At 47.0% G+C, this 16,731-nt stretch overlaps 1 protein-coding gene across 4 annotated transcripts in view; it reads right to left on the bottom strand.

The window, feature by feature from the left end:
- The window catches only part of CACNA1H (calcium voltage-gated channel subunit alpha1 H), a 480,991-nt gene that overhangs the window by 121,418 nt on the left and 342,842 nt on the right, over window positions 1–16,731 (bottom strand). For all 4 annotated transcript variants that reach the window (XM_038418997.2, XM_038419000.2, XM_038418999.2 and 1 more), the window contains exon 10: window positions 13,470–13,879. In XM_038418997.2, the coding sequence (XP_038274925.1) occupies window positions 13,470–13,879 (410 nt within the window). The remainder of the gene's footprint in view (window positions 1–13,469; window positions 13,880–16,731) is intronic.

Genomic DNA, 16,731 nt, shown 5'->3' with positions numbered 1-16,731 from the left:
ATACTGTACAACCTGCTTATACTGTACATGGGGAAAGAATTTGATTTGGGGTTTTGAGAATCTGAAATGAGGACATACAATCAGAAGACAGTTTGCTACAGAGTACAATAAATAACCCTGCACCAGGGAGAGTGAGTGAATGCTTGGAAAACGCAGTCGTGTTGTTCCTTGCTCTGTCGTAACACACAAACTCCCCCACAAAGCTCTGTTGTGCATGCTTTTCCGAGAGCCCAAACTTGTTAACCTTTATTTTGCTCCATGTTTTCAGAGGAGTGACAGATGCAACCATAAATATTGCATCCAGCTTTCATATTATATTTAAAAAAAAACTACACACACCAATCCCCCTGCTATTACACACAAACAAACGAGAGAAAGGGGGAAATTGACAGCATTAAAAAGTTTTTGCTTTACAGCTAGCTCAGACCGCAACACTCAAAGGACCTTTATAATCCACAGAGAAGTCTTCTCCCCTCCCCCAGCCACGAGTCATGGGTTTGTTGTCTGTCTGTCGATCTCAGTCTGTCCATCACTGCCATAAATTCACCCCTGGGAATGGTGGGAACCCACTTACCAGAGCTGCAGGGGCAGCATGAAATCCTTGAATGATGCATTCCCACCCACTACAGCATGGGGGCGACACTACTGCGGTGCCACTAATATCTGCCTGGAATGCAACTCTGGCAGCCTTCTGGCTGAAGTCACTGCAGAGTCTAGTGGGAGCCTGAAAAAGGAGCAGGGCCTGGAGCAAAGACAGAGGAGTGGGCTGGGAGAGAGTGGTGCAGGAGAAAGGGGAAGGGGATGGTTAGTCAAGCCTTTGGATCTCTTTGCAGTCTGTTTTGGGATGGGCTAGACATCGACCAAGGGATTCCGGTGCCTGCCCACAGTGCTCACATTTGGCTCATGTTGCTCTCAGTGGAATCACCACCTCCTAAAAGTGCTCTCTTCTCTGTTTTATTTCTGGCATCTGTCTGGCCCATCTCTTTGCTCCCATGCACACCCCAGCTGCTCTGCAATACAGTCACCGATAAGCATGCTTCTGTTAAAGAGACAGGATATCATCTCGGCTCTGGGACATTCCAGTCACCCATCTATCTACTGTGCAACCCAGACTTCAGTGCAACAAGGATTATTCAGCACAGCGTCTAGGCCACCTACCACAGGTCATTCTAAACAAGACTCAATTGCCCAGCAATATATTCTGCTTTCTGACCCTCTGGCAGAAATTGCTTTAAACAAACGACTTCAAGCTGGTTTTGCCGATGAGTTACTGCACCACTATTGTACACCCAGATCACGGATAAGCGAGGCTGGGACTGTGGGCGTTTTGGCTCCAAACTCTTTAGGGGCAAAATGTAACTGATTTTCTTCCCTGTTGAGCCGTTCTCTATGGTTTTCATTTGGCTTTGAGATGGACTGGACCTGAACCTGATTGCTTGGGAGGGGAGGAAGTGGAGGAGGAAGGTGTCTGGGAAGTTTGGATCCAGGATTTTTTTGTGTGGGTAGGAAGTGTCCACCTATATGACCTATTCTATGACTGTGGAATCCAGGCCGGGATTTAAGGAAACTGACAATTATACTAGACAGCACAAGCTGTGCATCACTTGGGTCTGTCTGTGTCCAGCAGATTCAGTTCACTTTGTTAATTACACCCAAGTCCTGTCTCTTTTCTGTATTGGGGATACTACAGTAAAGACTTCCAGATTCATACTGCTAGTCTCATTTTGCAGGGTACTTAGTCCTAAAGACAATTAGGCAAGAGAGAAGATGACTCAGAGATGCACTCAATTTGGATAAAAGGCCAAATCACCTTTCTTCTCCCCTGCCTTCCACCCCGGCAGCATTGGTGGCAGATTTTCTGCTTCAGTGTTGGTTACTGTGGATGCTATTAACCCAGTGCACACTGTAATGTACCCAAATAGGGTGTCAAGCCGCATTTAGGACAGTAAAGTTCACCAGCCAGACAGAGAAACAAAAAGAGGTTTAAAGAGTTGAAGCAGATGTGCCAAGTCTCATTCATTATCGAGCCAGAGTCTCACTTATTTCAGATGCATTTTTACCTAGATCATTTATAAAAGCATCTCAGTCTTGTGATGAAGGATTCTGAAGGAGGTTTCAATGAGACATTTAAAACCTCATTCATAATTCTGGGAAATCTCAGTCATTGAAATTGTCACAGCTGGAGAAACGTGGTTAAAACACTGAGCAAAAATCATGAGTCAAGGTGGAGGCAGCAGTAGATACACTGGCTTATTTTTCTGGAGTGAATTTCTTGGTGATGAAAGGTGCTAGACTGATAGTCTTGGAGACTCAAATCCTCTACCTGTATAGGGGCAGATTAGGTTAACTCGGCACAGCACCAGGGTGCTAGGAGGAAAGGAACAGTATAAGAATCAGAATAGGACAGGCTAGCACTATCAGCACCGCTATCTGGAGGAACCATCTGGGGATGCAAGAGAGTATTTCCATCTTTGGGGGCATATTTTTCATTTGGCTGCTCCTCTGAGATGAGCAGAAAAATATTTTTTTCCCCTCAGTGAAAAATTTCAACATAATCAAAGCTTTTTACTTTTCTTTGAAAACTTTCAGGGTTTTTTTTTTAGGAAAAAACAAAACAAAACCCTGGACAATTTAGATAATTTGCATTTTTCAATTACCAGGCCCCTGAGCCAGCTAGATCCCCAAATACCTTTCCAAGTTCCCCAGCACTTTAAAGCCAAGTACACACTATCGCTGCATTCCGACTAGTGCTGGTTCGTCGCAAGCATTATTTTCACCAGTCATTATCTGATTGCCTTGCTCATTTGCATTTCCTCCCCAAAGCCTTCAGGTAATTACGTTACTATTCCATACAGACAGATTGTATTTCTGAGACACAGGGAGGAAAGCAGAATGAGGGTAATCTGCTTTAGTGTGAAGTTTAAAAAAAAAAAGCCACGTGGCTGGCAGGAAATACAGAAGGAGTTGCATGCGGGGGCACCACCTGCACAGCAGGAGGCTTCGCGGGCTGCCCGAAGGCGGTGTGATCTCCCCGGTGCTGCTCACAGATGCTACAAGCCCTGTACGATGAGCTATAAGCTTTCCTAGCCTTAACTCATTTTTCTTCATTTCTCAGACACACAAGCACCAGGTATGTCTGTTCCAGATGGTGGAGCGTGCCCTCCCTGGGGCCTCCCTCACTGACCCGAGCTGAACTCTTTTTGACCAACACCACCTGCCCGTGAAATCAACTCGTGGACAACGTGCAATAAGCAGCGGATTGGATGCAACATCATGTCCTTCATTTGTACAATCCACCTTCACTAAAGGCCTGTCCTCATCTTACATTTCCTCTAGTATAAAACCAGCCTCTCACCACCCACTACACTAACCCTCTCCGCCTCTTAACTCCTGAAGTTGGCTGAATAATACAGGGATTACATGACGAAATGCAGCTGGCAAGTTCACTCTGCTGTGATTCGCAGGGCTATAGTATTCTTGGCTTGTGAGAGTTTGGCTATTTTACCTACAGGCTAGGTTCTCATAGGTCCTCCACTGCCTATAGAGGTTGAGTGTTTGATGGATTCATTCTTTCATTTATTCATTTAGTCTGACCTCCTGCATAACACAGCCCAGAGAACATCACTCAGTACCTCCTGCATCAAACCCAACAGCTTCAGATTAAACCGGAGCGTATCAGATAGCTACCGATTACAGGCCCGCCTGAAAATTCGTACTCGGAAGTGCATTATTCACCATTCTGTATTTTCTTGCTTAAAAAGTTTTAGTCATCCAATAAGAGTGCAGAAACAACACCATATGACTTATGCAACCAACCACACACTACAAACGAGGCACAGCTGAAGGGAACAGCTGGCTAACAACGAGGAGGCGCAGAATTCTGCAGGGAATCATTAAGAATAATGAATATGTTTGTAGAAACCAGTGACAATCTGAAAATTGAACTTCCATGGGCCCACTCACAACAAGCTCTGTGGTATTGGCCCCTCACACGCACGCTGTCCTTGGTGACCTCTCAGAACGCCAACCCTCGGATGCTTAATTGCACAGCGGAGGTACTGTTCCCATCTGGAGGTGCTGTTCCCATAATAAAAAGACTATACCAACAACATAAAACTCTGAGGGTGGAAAGCGGGTGAGCGCAGAAGGCTGGTTAATATAGAAAGGACGGTCAGAGAGTGGGTGAGAAGGAGCTCTATTACAACTGGACCTACAAAGCAGGAACAATGGGTGCGTCTACACGGTAGTCAGGAGGTGTGACTGCAGCTCCTGTAGACAGACCTGAGCTAGCTTGAGTCTAGTTAGATCCAAGTTAGCCTGAATAACAATAGCAATGAAATCACAGCATGATGTGTAGTGACACAGTCTAACCGTGCCCACCCAGGAGCTTGGGTACATACCTGAGCGCCACCACTCGTGCTTCTGTAGCTTCACAGCTATTGTTACTCGAGCTAGTGAGATCAAAGCTGTCTCAAGTAGGTCTACAAGTGCAATCAGAGGTGCGAACGCAGCAGCATAGACACACTCTGTATTGCCTCATCAGGCTCAGTGGGGTCCCCTGGACTGGGAGCCAGGACTCCTGAGTTCAATTTCCTAGCTCTGCCCCTGACTCAACTGTATGTCCTCAGGGCAAGCCACTTCCTCTTGCTAAGCCCCATTTTCCCAAACTGTCACAAGGAGATAAAAATGCTGCTTCCCATCTGCACACCTGGACGGCCACCTGTAATGATCAGTGTCCTGATCCCAGAATGGCTCAGGGAGTGAATCTCAAACCATCTCCGTGTTTATGAAGTTTCAGCTGAGAAATGTCTGTTTGCAGGGAAAGAGGTGCTTGTAACAACCTTTTATGTACTTGAAAACTGTTATGTCCCCTCTTGGTCGTCTTTTTTCCAGACTAAACAAACCCAATCTTCTCTCATAGGTCATGTTTTCTAGACCTTTAATAATTTTTGTTGCTCTTCTCTGGACTCTCTCCAATTCGTCCACATCCCTCTCAAAATGTGGCACCCAGAACTGGACACAATACTCCAGATAAGGCCTAATCAGAGCGGAGTGCTCTTTAATTGTCAGTGGTCCATCAGGAATTTATCTGTATTAGAACATCCACTAGGAATCTCTAGTTTGAAAAGGGAAAGGTGATTAAGCAGTAGTAGTAGTATTTATTATCTGAATTCCTGTAATACCTAGGAGTTCCAGTCATGGACTAGGACCCCCTTGTGCGAGGTGCTGTACAAACACAGAAGACGACGACAGCCCTGGCACTGTGAAGTTTCCAATCTGAGTCTGAGGCAAGAGACAACAGGTAGATACAGCAAAGAGACAAGCGGAATATGAGGTGACAATGAGACTATTATGAACAGAGCGGTGAGCAGTAGTCAAGTTTAGAGTGAGTGGATGCTGGAGAATGTCAATCAGGGCTCTTTGTCTTTTCCACTTATTAGACAGCAAGGGACAATTGATACTACTCAGTAGCAAATGTGAAATAAAGGAAAATATGTAGGACTAACCTGTGGAACTCATTGCAACAGGATATTATGGAGACAAATGGAGGCAAAAATGAATGACCATTTATATGAATACAAATGTCACCTGCAGTTATACTAGATGGGATAAACATTCAAGGGTTATTAGTTGTGTTGGGTACAAATTCGTCCTCATTTGAGGTGAGGGAGAAATCTTCTCCAGGATCAGAATAGTTAGATTTAATATTTTTAAAAAAGAAAAGAAATAATATCCTACTGCTTGATGCACTCTAGGGCTCTGAGGGTTTGCATGTTGAGCTGTGCTCTGTATGTTCATGGTACAAGGTATGTTCAAAAGTAAATAACTGTGTAAAAAAAACCAATGAAGGTTGCTAAGTGATAGCATTATACTTCCCACTCACGTCACTTACAAAACCCAAGCACCTCAGAGCAAGGAAATATGAAGGACAGGATAAATTTTAACTTGACTACACAATAAGCACACACATATCAAGCCAGATTCCCAGCTGGGGACTTGGTGTGGGAGCACAAAGGAAGCCTGTGTCTCTCCCAATCCTAGAGCCAGTCCCCAGGAGAAGCGTAGGGCAGCTGATCCTGCTCCCACTGAAATCAATGGCAATAACTCCCACTGGCTGCACTGGGGTACCATTTTGTGCTCCCAGCTAATATTACTACTGATTCCTGGCTCTTGCCAAGCACTTTTCATCAGTAGTTCTCAAAGCTCTTTACAAAGGAAGTCAGCAGCATCATCCCCCATGGCCAGAGGTCACTCTGCAGCACCCTGCCTCTCTTTCTTCTCCTGGTTCCTCAATCAACCCAAAACCACAACACAAAGTTAGTTAAAACACTGCCCTTCTGGGGGCCCCATTTATTCAGTCCTCTGGGTAAACACTGGCCTCTAGGCTCAACCCCAGTTTAGTGTTGCTCTCCCTTAGGCAGGGAGTCCCCTCAGCCCTCCTTTCCCGCGCTGGGTCTCAATTCAAAGTATCTTTAAGGCTCCACCTGGCTGGAGTTTGCCTCTTACCTCTGACTTCTCAACTCACCTGGTCTCAGGGTTTTCCCTGCAGAAGCCAGCCAGCCAACCAGCCTCCCTGCCATTTCCTGAGTTGCCCACTTCAGTGCAGCTTCCTGCTGCCTTTATCGGAGAATCAGCTGTCCTCCACCCAGGCTGTTAATTGGCACAGGTGGGCTGGCGCAGTTCCTTTAGTAGTCAGGGTTAGCTGGCTTCAGGCCTCCAGCCCTTAAGGGGAAAGCCACCCTGTTACAATCCCCATATTAGAGCAGGAAACTGAGGCATGGGGAGGTAAAGTGATTTGACAAGGTCACCCAGCAAGCCAGTGGCCAAACCGGGAATAGAACCTGAGTCTTCTGAGTCCCACTCCAGGGCTCTATCACTAGACCACACAGCTTCCCTATACATTCCACAGAATATAATTAAACCATGGCACTGACAATCTCCCTGCTTCACATATAGCCAAAACGTGAGTTCTTAAGAACTACATGAAAAGTTAACTACATGAAAAGTTTGAAGGGCAAGCAACGAGATTTTTTTTAAAGATAGGTGGAGACAGAGAAATGTGAGACAAAAGTCAGCATTCAAATAAAGGTAACATTTTAATGGCCTGTAACTGAAAAGCATTGTGACCCATTTCCTTCAAATGTTGACCGTTCTCCTTTGGCTTCAGAATAAATGTAGAATTTTTCAAGCCAAACCAATTCTCCAAGCCACAGTTTCAGGATGCTAAATTAGAGCTTAGTTATAGAAGCTGGATGCAATCTTAATTTTGGAGAGTCTACCGCTACTCTGTAATAAGCAAATGTGGTGCTTAGAATTAACATTTGGCCTATAGCAATGAACATGGACTGTTGAATGTTTACTAAAGACCGTCTCTTGACTACGCCAAACCAAGCTTCTCTGAATGAAACACACCACGAGAGCAAGAATTCATAAAGCCAACTGAAAGGATCATGAGGAAGCGCAAAATCTTGGAACAAGTATTAATTTGCAGTTCTGCTCTGAAAAGTGACTATAAAACAGCATCCCTAGGTGCCATTTGATGTGATGGTTTCACCCCTGCAAACTCACCTTGGGTCTTTGAAGTCCAATTGGGTTTTCTCCTGCCCACTTGTCAGCAGCAATAAAAGGTCCTGGATGCAAATTCTGTGCTCAGTTTTCTATGGTGAGCAACTCAGTGAGGCTGAATGGATGAATGAGCCTATTCCTTCTCATGGACCATCAACAGCAGGCTGTTTTCATTGGGGATTTAGAGGTGTAACTGAGGACAGAGCTTGCCCCTGAAATGGGAATTTCATTCACAATTGTGGTGACGGTCCAAGAGAAGGAATAGAGTCCGGCTCACTCTCCCGTTGGTCTGCTGGCCCTGCAGGAATAGCTGCAGTAAAACCGAGAAATCACTTGTATTGGCCACTCAAGTCAGCAGAAACAGGACTCTGGGTCCTCACGGGGAGAATATCTATTGAGTACGAGGGTGTTCACAGTTCCACAGTCACTTTCCAGAGCAGAGATGCACTTTAAAAGACAGAACCTGGAACCTGCCATACTTGTTCTGTGCATCCCTTCGTCGTCCCCCAAAAATGACATGGGGAAGGGGTCGTGCAAACTACATGGGTACTTCGTTGCTTTGCAAACAGCACTGGCAGCTCAGCTTAAAAAGGCACGCACTCGGGTATACCAAAGAGTTGTCTGCCATGAAGAATATACAAGTCAAAGCATCCATCTTATTGAAAACACTGGTAATCATAATAATATAAGGACTGCCATCTTCTCTGTGCTTGCTTTCCTTACCCGGCAGAGTCCCTATTCAGGGCGGTAGGAGAAGAATAAATAAATAAAAATTAGAATAAAATGCAAAGCAGCCAATTAACCTGTAAAATGCAAGTCATGTTGCCACTAACTAGCAGTATCCTGTAACCTCCTCATTAGTATTCACATGTTATAAGACAGGCAGAGACAGAACTGGGTCAGCCAGTCCCATGAATGTGCTATGCCATAGTATCTGATTCAAAATAATGACTAAAGTTCCAGAGAAACACTGCAAATTATCTGCTGCATGCTGGTTTCTATTATTTGGCTCTCAAATAGGTCCAGTTCTAACAGTCTTCAAAGCCAACAATGTCTTTCTTAAAGAGGCCATCCTGCCATTAAATCTGACATGGCGTTCAAGAAGAGTGGATGTATTAAGTGAGGGCTATTCCAGCTGAAAGGTGGAATTCTGGTGCTAGAAGATGTTGAAACTGCCTATAGTACATTGACTAGGCTAGTTCCAATACCTATAGCAAAACAGCCATGTTAACATTGGTGAGGAGCGTACACTATGGGGGCCATTTGGATGTGGGTTTTTTGTCCAGGCTCATCCCTAATGGATGTGATGTACAGTTAGGGTTGAGACACAAAGCAAAAGAACCAGTCAAATTCTTGTCCTGTCCAGTCACCACCCAGGATGGTCGTGGCACTTGAGGCATTTGTATAGTAATTAGAATGGAGGGGTCAGGACTCCTGGGTTCTATTCCCAGCCTTGCAGAGCACAACTTTGCCATGCTTCCATTTCCACATATGTAAAATCGGCATAGTAATAGTTGCTAATTTCCAGGGGCTGCTGTGAGACTTTAGCTGTTTGCAGAGTGCTCTGAAGTCGTTGGATGAAAGGAACTATAGAAGTGCAAAGGACTGTTATTGTTTTATTTTGCATGCCATATGTTCTTCAGTACGTACAAACGAAAGGACTCGATTCTTTGGCTTTGAATAATTGTGCAATAAAAACAGGGACTGCCTGTTGATCCATCTGCAAAGCCTCTGATCGTTTTCACAGAACCGAAATGCCAGGAAATGAAAGCTAACAAGCCCTTTAATGATGTTAAAAACAAAGACCAGTGAAGGGAATGGATGGTTTGTGGCATGAGCAATGGGACTTAGAGATGGTCACTGCCTGAACTCCTGCCAGGTCAAGGCAATGGCTGTTCAATGAAGCTAGTTTCAGAGCAGTTCCTGGTGGACGACTGTCACCGAGTGTCGCAGAACCCACTAACACACCTAGTTAACTTAGGCTGCTGTCTCAATAAAGCAGTCGTGCGCTGAAGGAGTCTTAGAAGCTGAGCCGGTCAGAGCTCTGTCCACATGAAAGAAATCCGAGAATGCAAAATCCAGGATTCAAGACCATTGACTGAAAAGTGCTTCAGACAGGATGGTTCAGCTAGAGGTGCCGGCCTTCATGGTGAGGGAAAAGCCCTTCAACTAGGGTTCTTGGAGATGATCCTGGAGCCTTGCTGCATGTTCACAGATGGCTAGCGTCTGCGGGCAACACCTGGGTTTTTTTTTCGAGGAGTCCATCTTGAACATGTAAGCCACTTCAGGGTGGGGGATTTCTCTTAGGCCTGGAGCATCCCTCGGTATGTGGATCTCCCTGTCTGTGCTGAAGGGATGGTGTCTGGGAATTTGGTGTCTCTAGTGCTCCCCCTTCCCCCAAGCACAATCCCTTCCATCTTTTGCTCTGCGTGGAAAGGGCTCTGTCAAGTTTCATGGCTGGGAGCGGCTGGGCTCTATATCCCTGTCCCTTGGAGACACTTTGGGTTCCCATGCAGTGATCTAACGGGGAGTGACAACTGTTCAAAGCCACAGTTGCTCTCCCAAGCCTCTTCTGTGGCGAATGCTTCTGTGCAGCGGCAGTCGGGCCCAGCCACAACCATGTAACCTGGAGGAAAGTCGGCAGAGCAGAGCATAGCATAGGCAGGAGCTATCCATGCAGACTGCTCCTGCTGCCCTAGAACTGTACCCTCTTCCTCCTGGATCCCCAGGGCTAGCAGACCTTGCCCCCTATAAATGCCACTGTGTTCCAGAACTCCCCAGCAGAGGGGACGCTTGGCAGCAGATTCTGTAGAATAGTTTCACAGGCAGACTGTCCTCCTCACCTGTGCTCTAGTGGGGATGGGATAACAGTCTTGGTATCTTCAGGTTACGGTGGAGGCCCATCAGCAACCTGGGGAAAACTCATACTGCTGTTGCTGCCACCAATGCATAGCTGTTCTGCCACTCAGGGCCACCAGGCCAGCACCTTTCACTCAGCGATCCAGCAAGTTGGAATTGGACTGATTTTTCACGGCAGTGGGGTAGCCAGAACAATCCATTCTCAGCTCTCCTCCCACCCCAAAGCCATGGTCAGTTCCACTAAGGCAACTGTTCTTTGTCTCTGCACCAACACACCTCTCTGGTCTTGAATCCTACAGCCAATTTTCACAGGGCTTGGGTTCTGAAATCACCCAGGCTTTGCTAACAAAAGCCGAAAGCTTTCATGCCAGATAGTCTAGGAGTCTGACTTTGTTTCCTATTGCTTTAGCATCATGTATCGGCCCCAGGGACCATCCTGTTGATATCAGACTGCCTGGGTGAGGTGCTTAGAAGCCTGGTTGACAGCTCAGCCGTCTGTCATCCTTGCAGTGCACCAGAGACATTAGGCTTTTCACCGTCAGGCATGTGCAGGAACGTTTACAAGGCTTTCCTTCAAAATTCTTCCTTTTTATTGCACCCAAGTTGGCCAGTGGCTAGGAGCAAAACTGGCTGGAGTTTGAAGATCTTTAGCCAAAAACTTTAAAATCTTTTATTACCATTGGCTTTAAGACAGTTTAAGCAAATCTGGAATCCAATATAAACCCATAGAATTTTACTTTCTTAGCAACAAGGACATAATTATCACAATCTATCTTTTATCATCAATGGGGTACAGACTCCACGGAAACCCTGTGCTTGCTCACCACAGCCTGTCTAGCATAGGTTATCCCCTAGCACCCATCACCAGAGTATCTAAGAACTGACAAAGTTTAATCTGCCTGACAAAGTATCCCCCAAAGCAACACAGCCTTCCCAGTGAATAAATGGCTCTATTAAAAGGAGACTGTCTTGGTGTATTTCTTAATTTTAAAACTTGTTGAACACTTCATCAGTCAAAAATCTGCCCTGGACATTCACTTCTTTGCCTTTTTTTTTATTTTGGCTTTCCTCTGTTGCAGACATGAATTGGTTTATTATTATAGGGTTGCAAGTCAGGTTGTTTTAGTTAAGAATTGATCTTGAGAGAAAAAACTCATAAATCATGAGGTGGGTTTTGCAAACAGAGATGCGGGAAATCATACACAATAAATGACATGGGTTTTGCAAACAGACATAGGTGAAAAAATAAGGTGGAACTTGTAGGGACTGATGGGCTCTGGCTCTATGCAGGACCACAAACAAGGGGAAGTGATGGAGAAGAGAACACAAAGAACCGTGTCCCCCCATTGTGTGCATGCACTTAAGTGCCCCCATGGCAAAGCTCCACCCCTACCGTGTACTGCCTCTCCTCGTCATTTCTGAGTGAACAGATTTTAGTGGGGTCAGGGATAATTCCCCGGTTAATAACCTTGGGGTGCAGAACACGTTCACGGTTCTGCAGCATGCAGTATGGGAGAGCTTTCGATGGAACACTGTGAATCATTTGCCACTTAGAAAATCAGCACTAAAAATTCCTCTCCAAATCACAGGGTGGCATTTTCTGCACCTTGCCGAGAAAATTCAGAGCACGTCATTTATAAAAGAGCTGGTTAACCAGTTTTTCCAAGAAAACTCAGAAAAGAGCAGCTTCCCTCCCAATGACCTGACTGAAGGATCTTCAGATGACTTGCCTCTCTCATCTCACTGAAAGAAAAGGAGTACTTGTGGCACCTTAGAGACTAAGGTGCCACAAGTACTCCTTTTCTTTCTGCGAATACAGACTAACACAGCTACTACTCTGAAACCTCTCAACTCACTGTTCTTCAGCTCCAGCCAAACTACAATAAGGACACACCACCCTTGGTGGCAAATGCTGTTTCTTGAAATCATGCTGTTCCCAGGATTAGGGTGAACAGAATGAATTTTCTTCCCGCTTCCAAACATTTAAAAGGCATCACCTTGTTCACTGGGAGATCAAATGCAACACTTGGGGTTGAACAAAGAGTACTCCCCCAATGGGCAAAGTAGAAGCTGGCTTGCTTGGTTTTGGCCTGGCATAACAGTGGGCTTTGGAGTTTTGTTTTTTATTTCAATGCACAGAAGCAAACTTGTGCACTGATGATTCATGTTACAAAATGAATGTCTCCCAGATTCTACCATCCACTAGAAAAACCCAGAGTCATATTCAAATGCAGACGGTCTTTCACAGCATACCGTCTCGGCCAGGGATAGGTGAAACTTTGCAGTGGAATAATTCATGCATTTGAGGAACAGGATAATTTATTCCATGAATACAGACCCCGATCCTGCAAACCATTACATATGTGTATGCACTTGCCATCGGTTAAGAGCCTGCATAATGGTTTGAAGCTTGGGTGGTGGGTTAATCTCCACTTCAGGGAGGCTAACCCCACCGGCCCTGCAGTCGGAGGAGCCCAATCCCCCCAGCCTGTACTGCTGGAGGAGCCCAGTACCCACGCCCCCCGCCACTGAGTTCCAGGCCGAGCCGCTGGCCCCTGCACCAGCCCGACCCTCTGGCCCAACCCTGGGCTGGCCTGAGCTGCAGGACAGCCCCAGCCCCAGGCTGCTGGCAGGCTCAAGCTCCAGGCTGTTGGCTGGAGCTGAGCCTTTACCGTCTTCAGGATAGAGAGGTGGGGCCTTGGGGCGGAACATGGGCAGAGCCACGGCCTGGGCTAGGGGAGGCTTAGCCTGCCCTGGCCTTTGATACCCACCGCCCATGGTTTGAAGGCTCAGAGCCCTGCCCTTATTTTCTGTTCTCAGCTGTGAGCAGCTGACAATTCCCTTGCATGTGTTCACTATTCAGAAACCATTCCCATTGCCACTTGCTGTAAGCGGCACTTGATCTAGATCACGTCAGCTGTTGATGTTCAGACTGTAAAACTCAAAATCCCAGGTGTGTGACTTGGTTTCCTTTCTACGCAAAGCAGCACACGCAGCCCAACAAAGAAAAGGAAAGCAACAGTCATTGGGGTGAGTTTACTCACCTGCTCGTGATACTCAATTCCCATGCTCAGTGTGTTGATCAGAATGGCGATCATAATCCCCCGGTTGAAATACTTGCTCTCCACAATCCTTTTCAGCTTGTTGCCAAAAGCCACCCAAAGTCTAGCGACTTTATTCCTCTCCTTTGGTTTCTTCTTCTTCCTCTTCTTATTCCTCTGCTGCTGGATCTGATCTCTTTGGTCTCCGTGCCTCAGGTCCTGCGTGAATTCGTAGACGCCGTTGTTGTCAGAGTCGTAGCTGTCAGACTCACTGAACTCAAACTCAGGATCCTCCAGGATGTTAGCACAGTAGGGGCAGTTCTGGAGTTCGCAAGTCAGGATGCTGGGCTGGGGGCTGGGCAGAGGGCACGGCACGTTCAAACCTGACAGCCTGCTGGAAGTCCTACACAGACCTGCAATCAAGGGACATGCACAGGATCAGCAGCGGAATTAACTCCCACCTTACTCCGAAAATCTCCTGTTTTCCATGGACATGTCATCTTATAATAAATAGGATGGATCTGCTCTAGCTCCACCAGACATCACGGGCTTGATGCTAGGCTCCCTGGGGGAGGTTATTCGGCCCGTGCCATTCAGGAGGTCAGACTGGGTGCTCATAATGGTCCCTGCTGCCCTTCAAATCTATAACGGCCTCTAATTTGGTCCAATTTTTTCCATAGTCTCCCCTTTTATCCCCGTCTCCCCTCCTTCAATTTCCACAAGTACCCCTTAGCTTCCTTGTTTAAGCTCTCTAGCCCTAGATAGGGCAGTTCTCCCCCAGCACATGGTGAACTCTTTGCACTCTGCTGCAATTGAATGGCATACCACACACTTTCCATTCACTTTTATTAAACCCAATGGTCTATCATTAATGGCAATCCTAGTGCTGCCTGAAAATTATGCCAGATTTAGAGGACCCTTCAATTCCCATAACAAGCCAAGTTAAGGAGAGGAGGGGAGAGGCATGGGGGGGGAGAACAAGGACGGCTACCAATTAAACAGTGGCTTCTTTGATGTCTCCTCACCCCTCCTTTCCTTTCAAGCTTTTTTGAAATGTTCATTTGAATTTCTTGCAGCCACGGCACAGCGGGAGTTGTGGCTGTTTTGAACGGGCATGCAAGGGCTGGACTTTTTAATCCAATCTGTAACAGTGTTTGCTGGCATGGGGAGAAAACAGGGCAGCCCTCCCAGAAGCTGGACATGGTGGTGGTGCTTGCTGCTTATCCAGCATGGAGAGGATGTGCCTACCCAGGAGGTCTTTACAGACCAACACAATGAGCCACTGGAGATGAATTGACCTGAACCTTCACCCGAATGGAACCTGAACCAGACTCATGTGTGAGAGTCGGATAAATACAGGGCAGGCAACAGCGTGGTAACGCTCCCCTCCTACATAACGTGCTTGGTGGGAAGGGATCAGCTTGGAGGGAAGAGGGTAGTTCAGCTCCTGAGCATACTCAGACAGTGGCCTGTGTGCCGAGTCTGCCAAGAAAGGGGCTAACAGCCAGTTCTGGGGATGCGGATGAGTGATTTTGGGTGCCCGCCTGGAGACACCATAAAGGAGCCTGATCTTCAAAGGCTCTTTCTTAAAGTCCCTTGTGAGGTTCCTCAAGTTGGGCACCAAAGTCAACTAGTCACGTTTGAAGAGGTTGGCCCTCTCCACTGAGAAAAAGACTGCGACCCACCAACTCATTTCAGGGAGGCCACCCAAGAGCCATCAGATAATAATGGCTGTGGGCCTAAAACACAGGAGGGGCACAGCAGTATTACAGTCATGATTTAGACCCCTGCTGTCTAATACTCCAGGAGGTGACAGACAAAGCCATTGCTTCACTCACAAGGTCTGAAAGTTGGGTTACGATGAGAAATTGAAAGACTGGCTGCTTCACTGAACCTTACCCAGAAATCACAGGCCTGCAAAACTGGGCTGATCACCTCAGGAGAATGGGCTCTCTGGAGATTTCTGGTAATCACGCCAAAGATCCCAAGAGGTCAGAGGTATTTTCCCTCTCCCCCTGACTCCATATACTAGGCCATGTCAGCTCCTCTCTTTGCTAATTTACACAGTGATTTAGAAATGCAGAAGCAGATCCGAGGAGAAATGACCACGCAGCTGCTTCGGAAGTACGAATGCTAGAGCACATGGCTCGTATCTCCTAAATGCTATCAAAGTGTTAACAATGATACAAAAAACACTGGCGCCGCGGATGTCTTCAGAGCACCAGAGTCTCCTTGGCTGCCTGCTCAAATAACCTCACAGCATTGCACGGCACAAGCACTCTTAGGAACAGACTGTACTTCATTTTGCTCAATTCCACAGCACAAAAAGGGAGAATACGCTTCCCCAATCAAATCCCTTCTCGATTACACCAGGCCCCTTCTCAGACAGGACTGTGAGCTCCCTGGCCCTTAATGCCTTGCTAATGCACGCAATTATCTTTCAAGTGTTTCTGTTTTGTACATCACTTGCCAGGATTGGATTCCTCTCTGTTCCTTCTTCCCGCATGGGAAGGTGCAGGGGGATAAGTGAGGCAGCCCTTTTGACTATTCCAATTGAGATGGAAGCCAGGAATGCCAGATAGAGCTCACCAACCGGCTTCAGTGTCTAATCCCTCCAGCATGGGGCAGGAATCTAGCGTGGGTCCATCGCTGAGCACCGGCTGGAGCCACTTCTCAGCAGCTGCGAGACACCTCGGCGTAGCGCCATGCTCTGTTTTTTGAAGCAAGGACCAGCAGTGGTGGAATTATTAGTCACCAGCAATTGCAAGTAGAGGGAACTAGGGGCTATGAAGCTCTTGCTTAATTGGATCAATTTAAATTCTCCTTTACGTGCCTCTCCAGCTGTTTTAGTGTCCCTGCAAATATTTCTTGGGGTGATGGTGTAGAAGGGAGTCACCTCCCTTTCTTCCCATTTCAAGGCCTCCCCAACCCCACACAACTGCTGTCTGCCTCCAGCTTCAAGTAGGGTGCTAACTTTCTAATTGCACAAAACCAAATTCCCTAGTCCCGCCCCCTTTTGTGCCCCTTCCCCAAGACTCCGCCCCTGCCCCAAGGCCCCCCCCGCTCATTCCACCCCACCCCCCGTTGTTCACTCTCTCCCACCCCTCACTCACTCGCTCCTTTTCTCCCGGCTGGGGCTGAGGGGTTTGGAGTGCGGGAAGGGGGTTCAGGCTGCAGGCTCTGGGTGGAAGTTTGGGTGAGGGAGAGGACTCAGGGCTGGAGCAGGGAGTTGGGGTGTGGGAGGGAGTGAGGGGTGCGAGCTCTG

Source organism: Dermochelys coriacea, chromosome 10 (assembly GCF_009764565.3).
Source record: "Dermochelys coriacea isolate rDerCor1 chromosome 10, rDerCor1.pri.v4, whole genome shotgun sequence".
Lineage (NCBI taxonomy): Eukaryota > Metazoa > Chordata > Testudines > Dermochelyidae > Dermochelys > Dermochelys coriacea.
The sequence above is the reverse complement of the archived record's forward strand: the minus strand, read 5'-3'. Positions and strand labels throughout refer to the sequence as shown.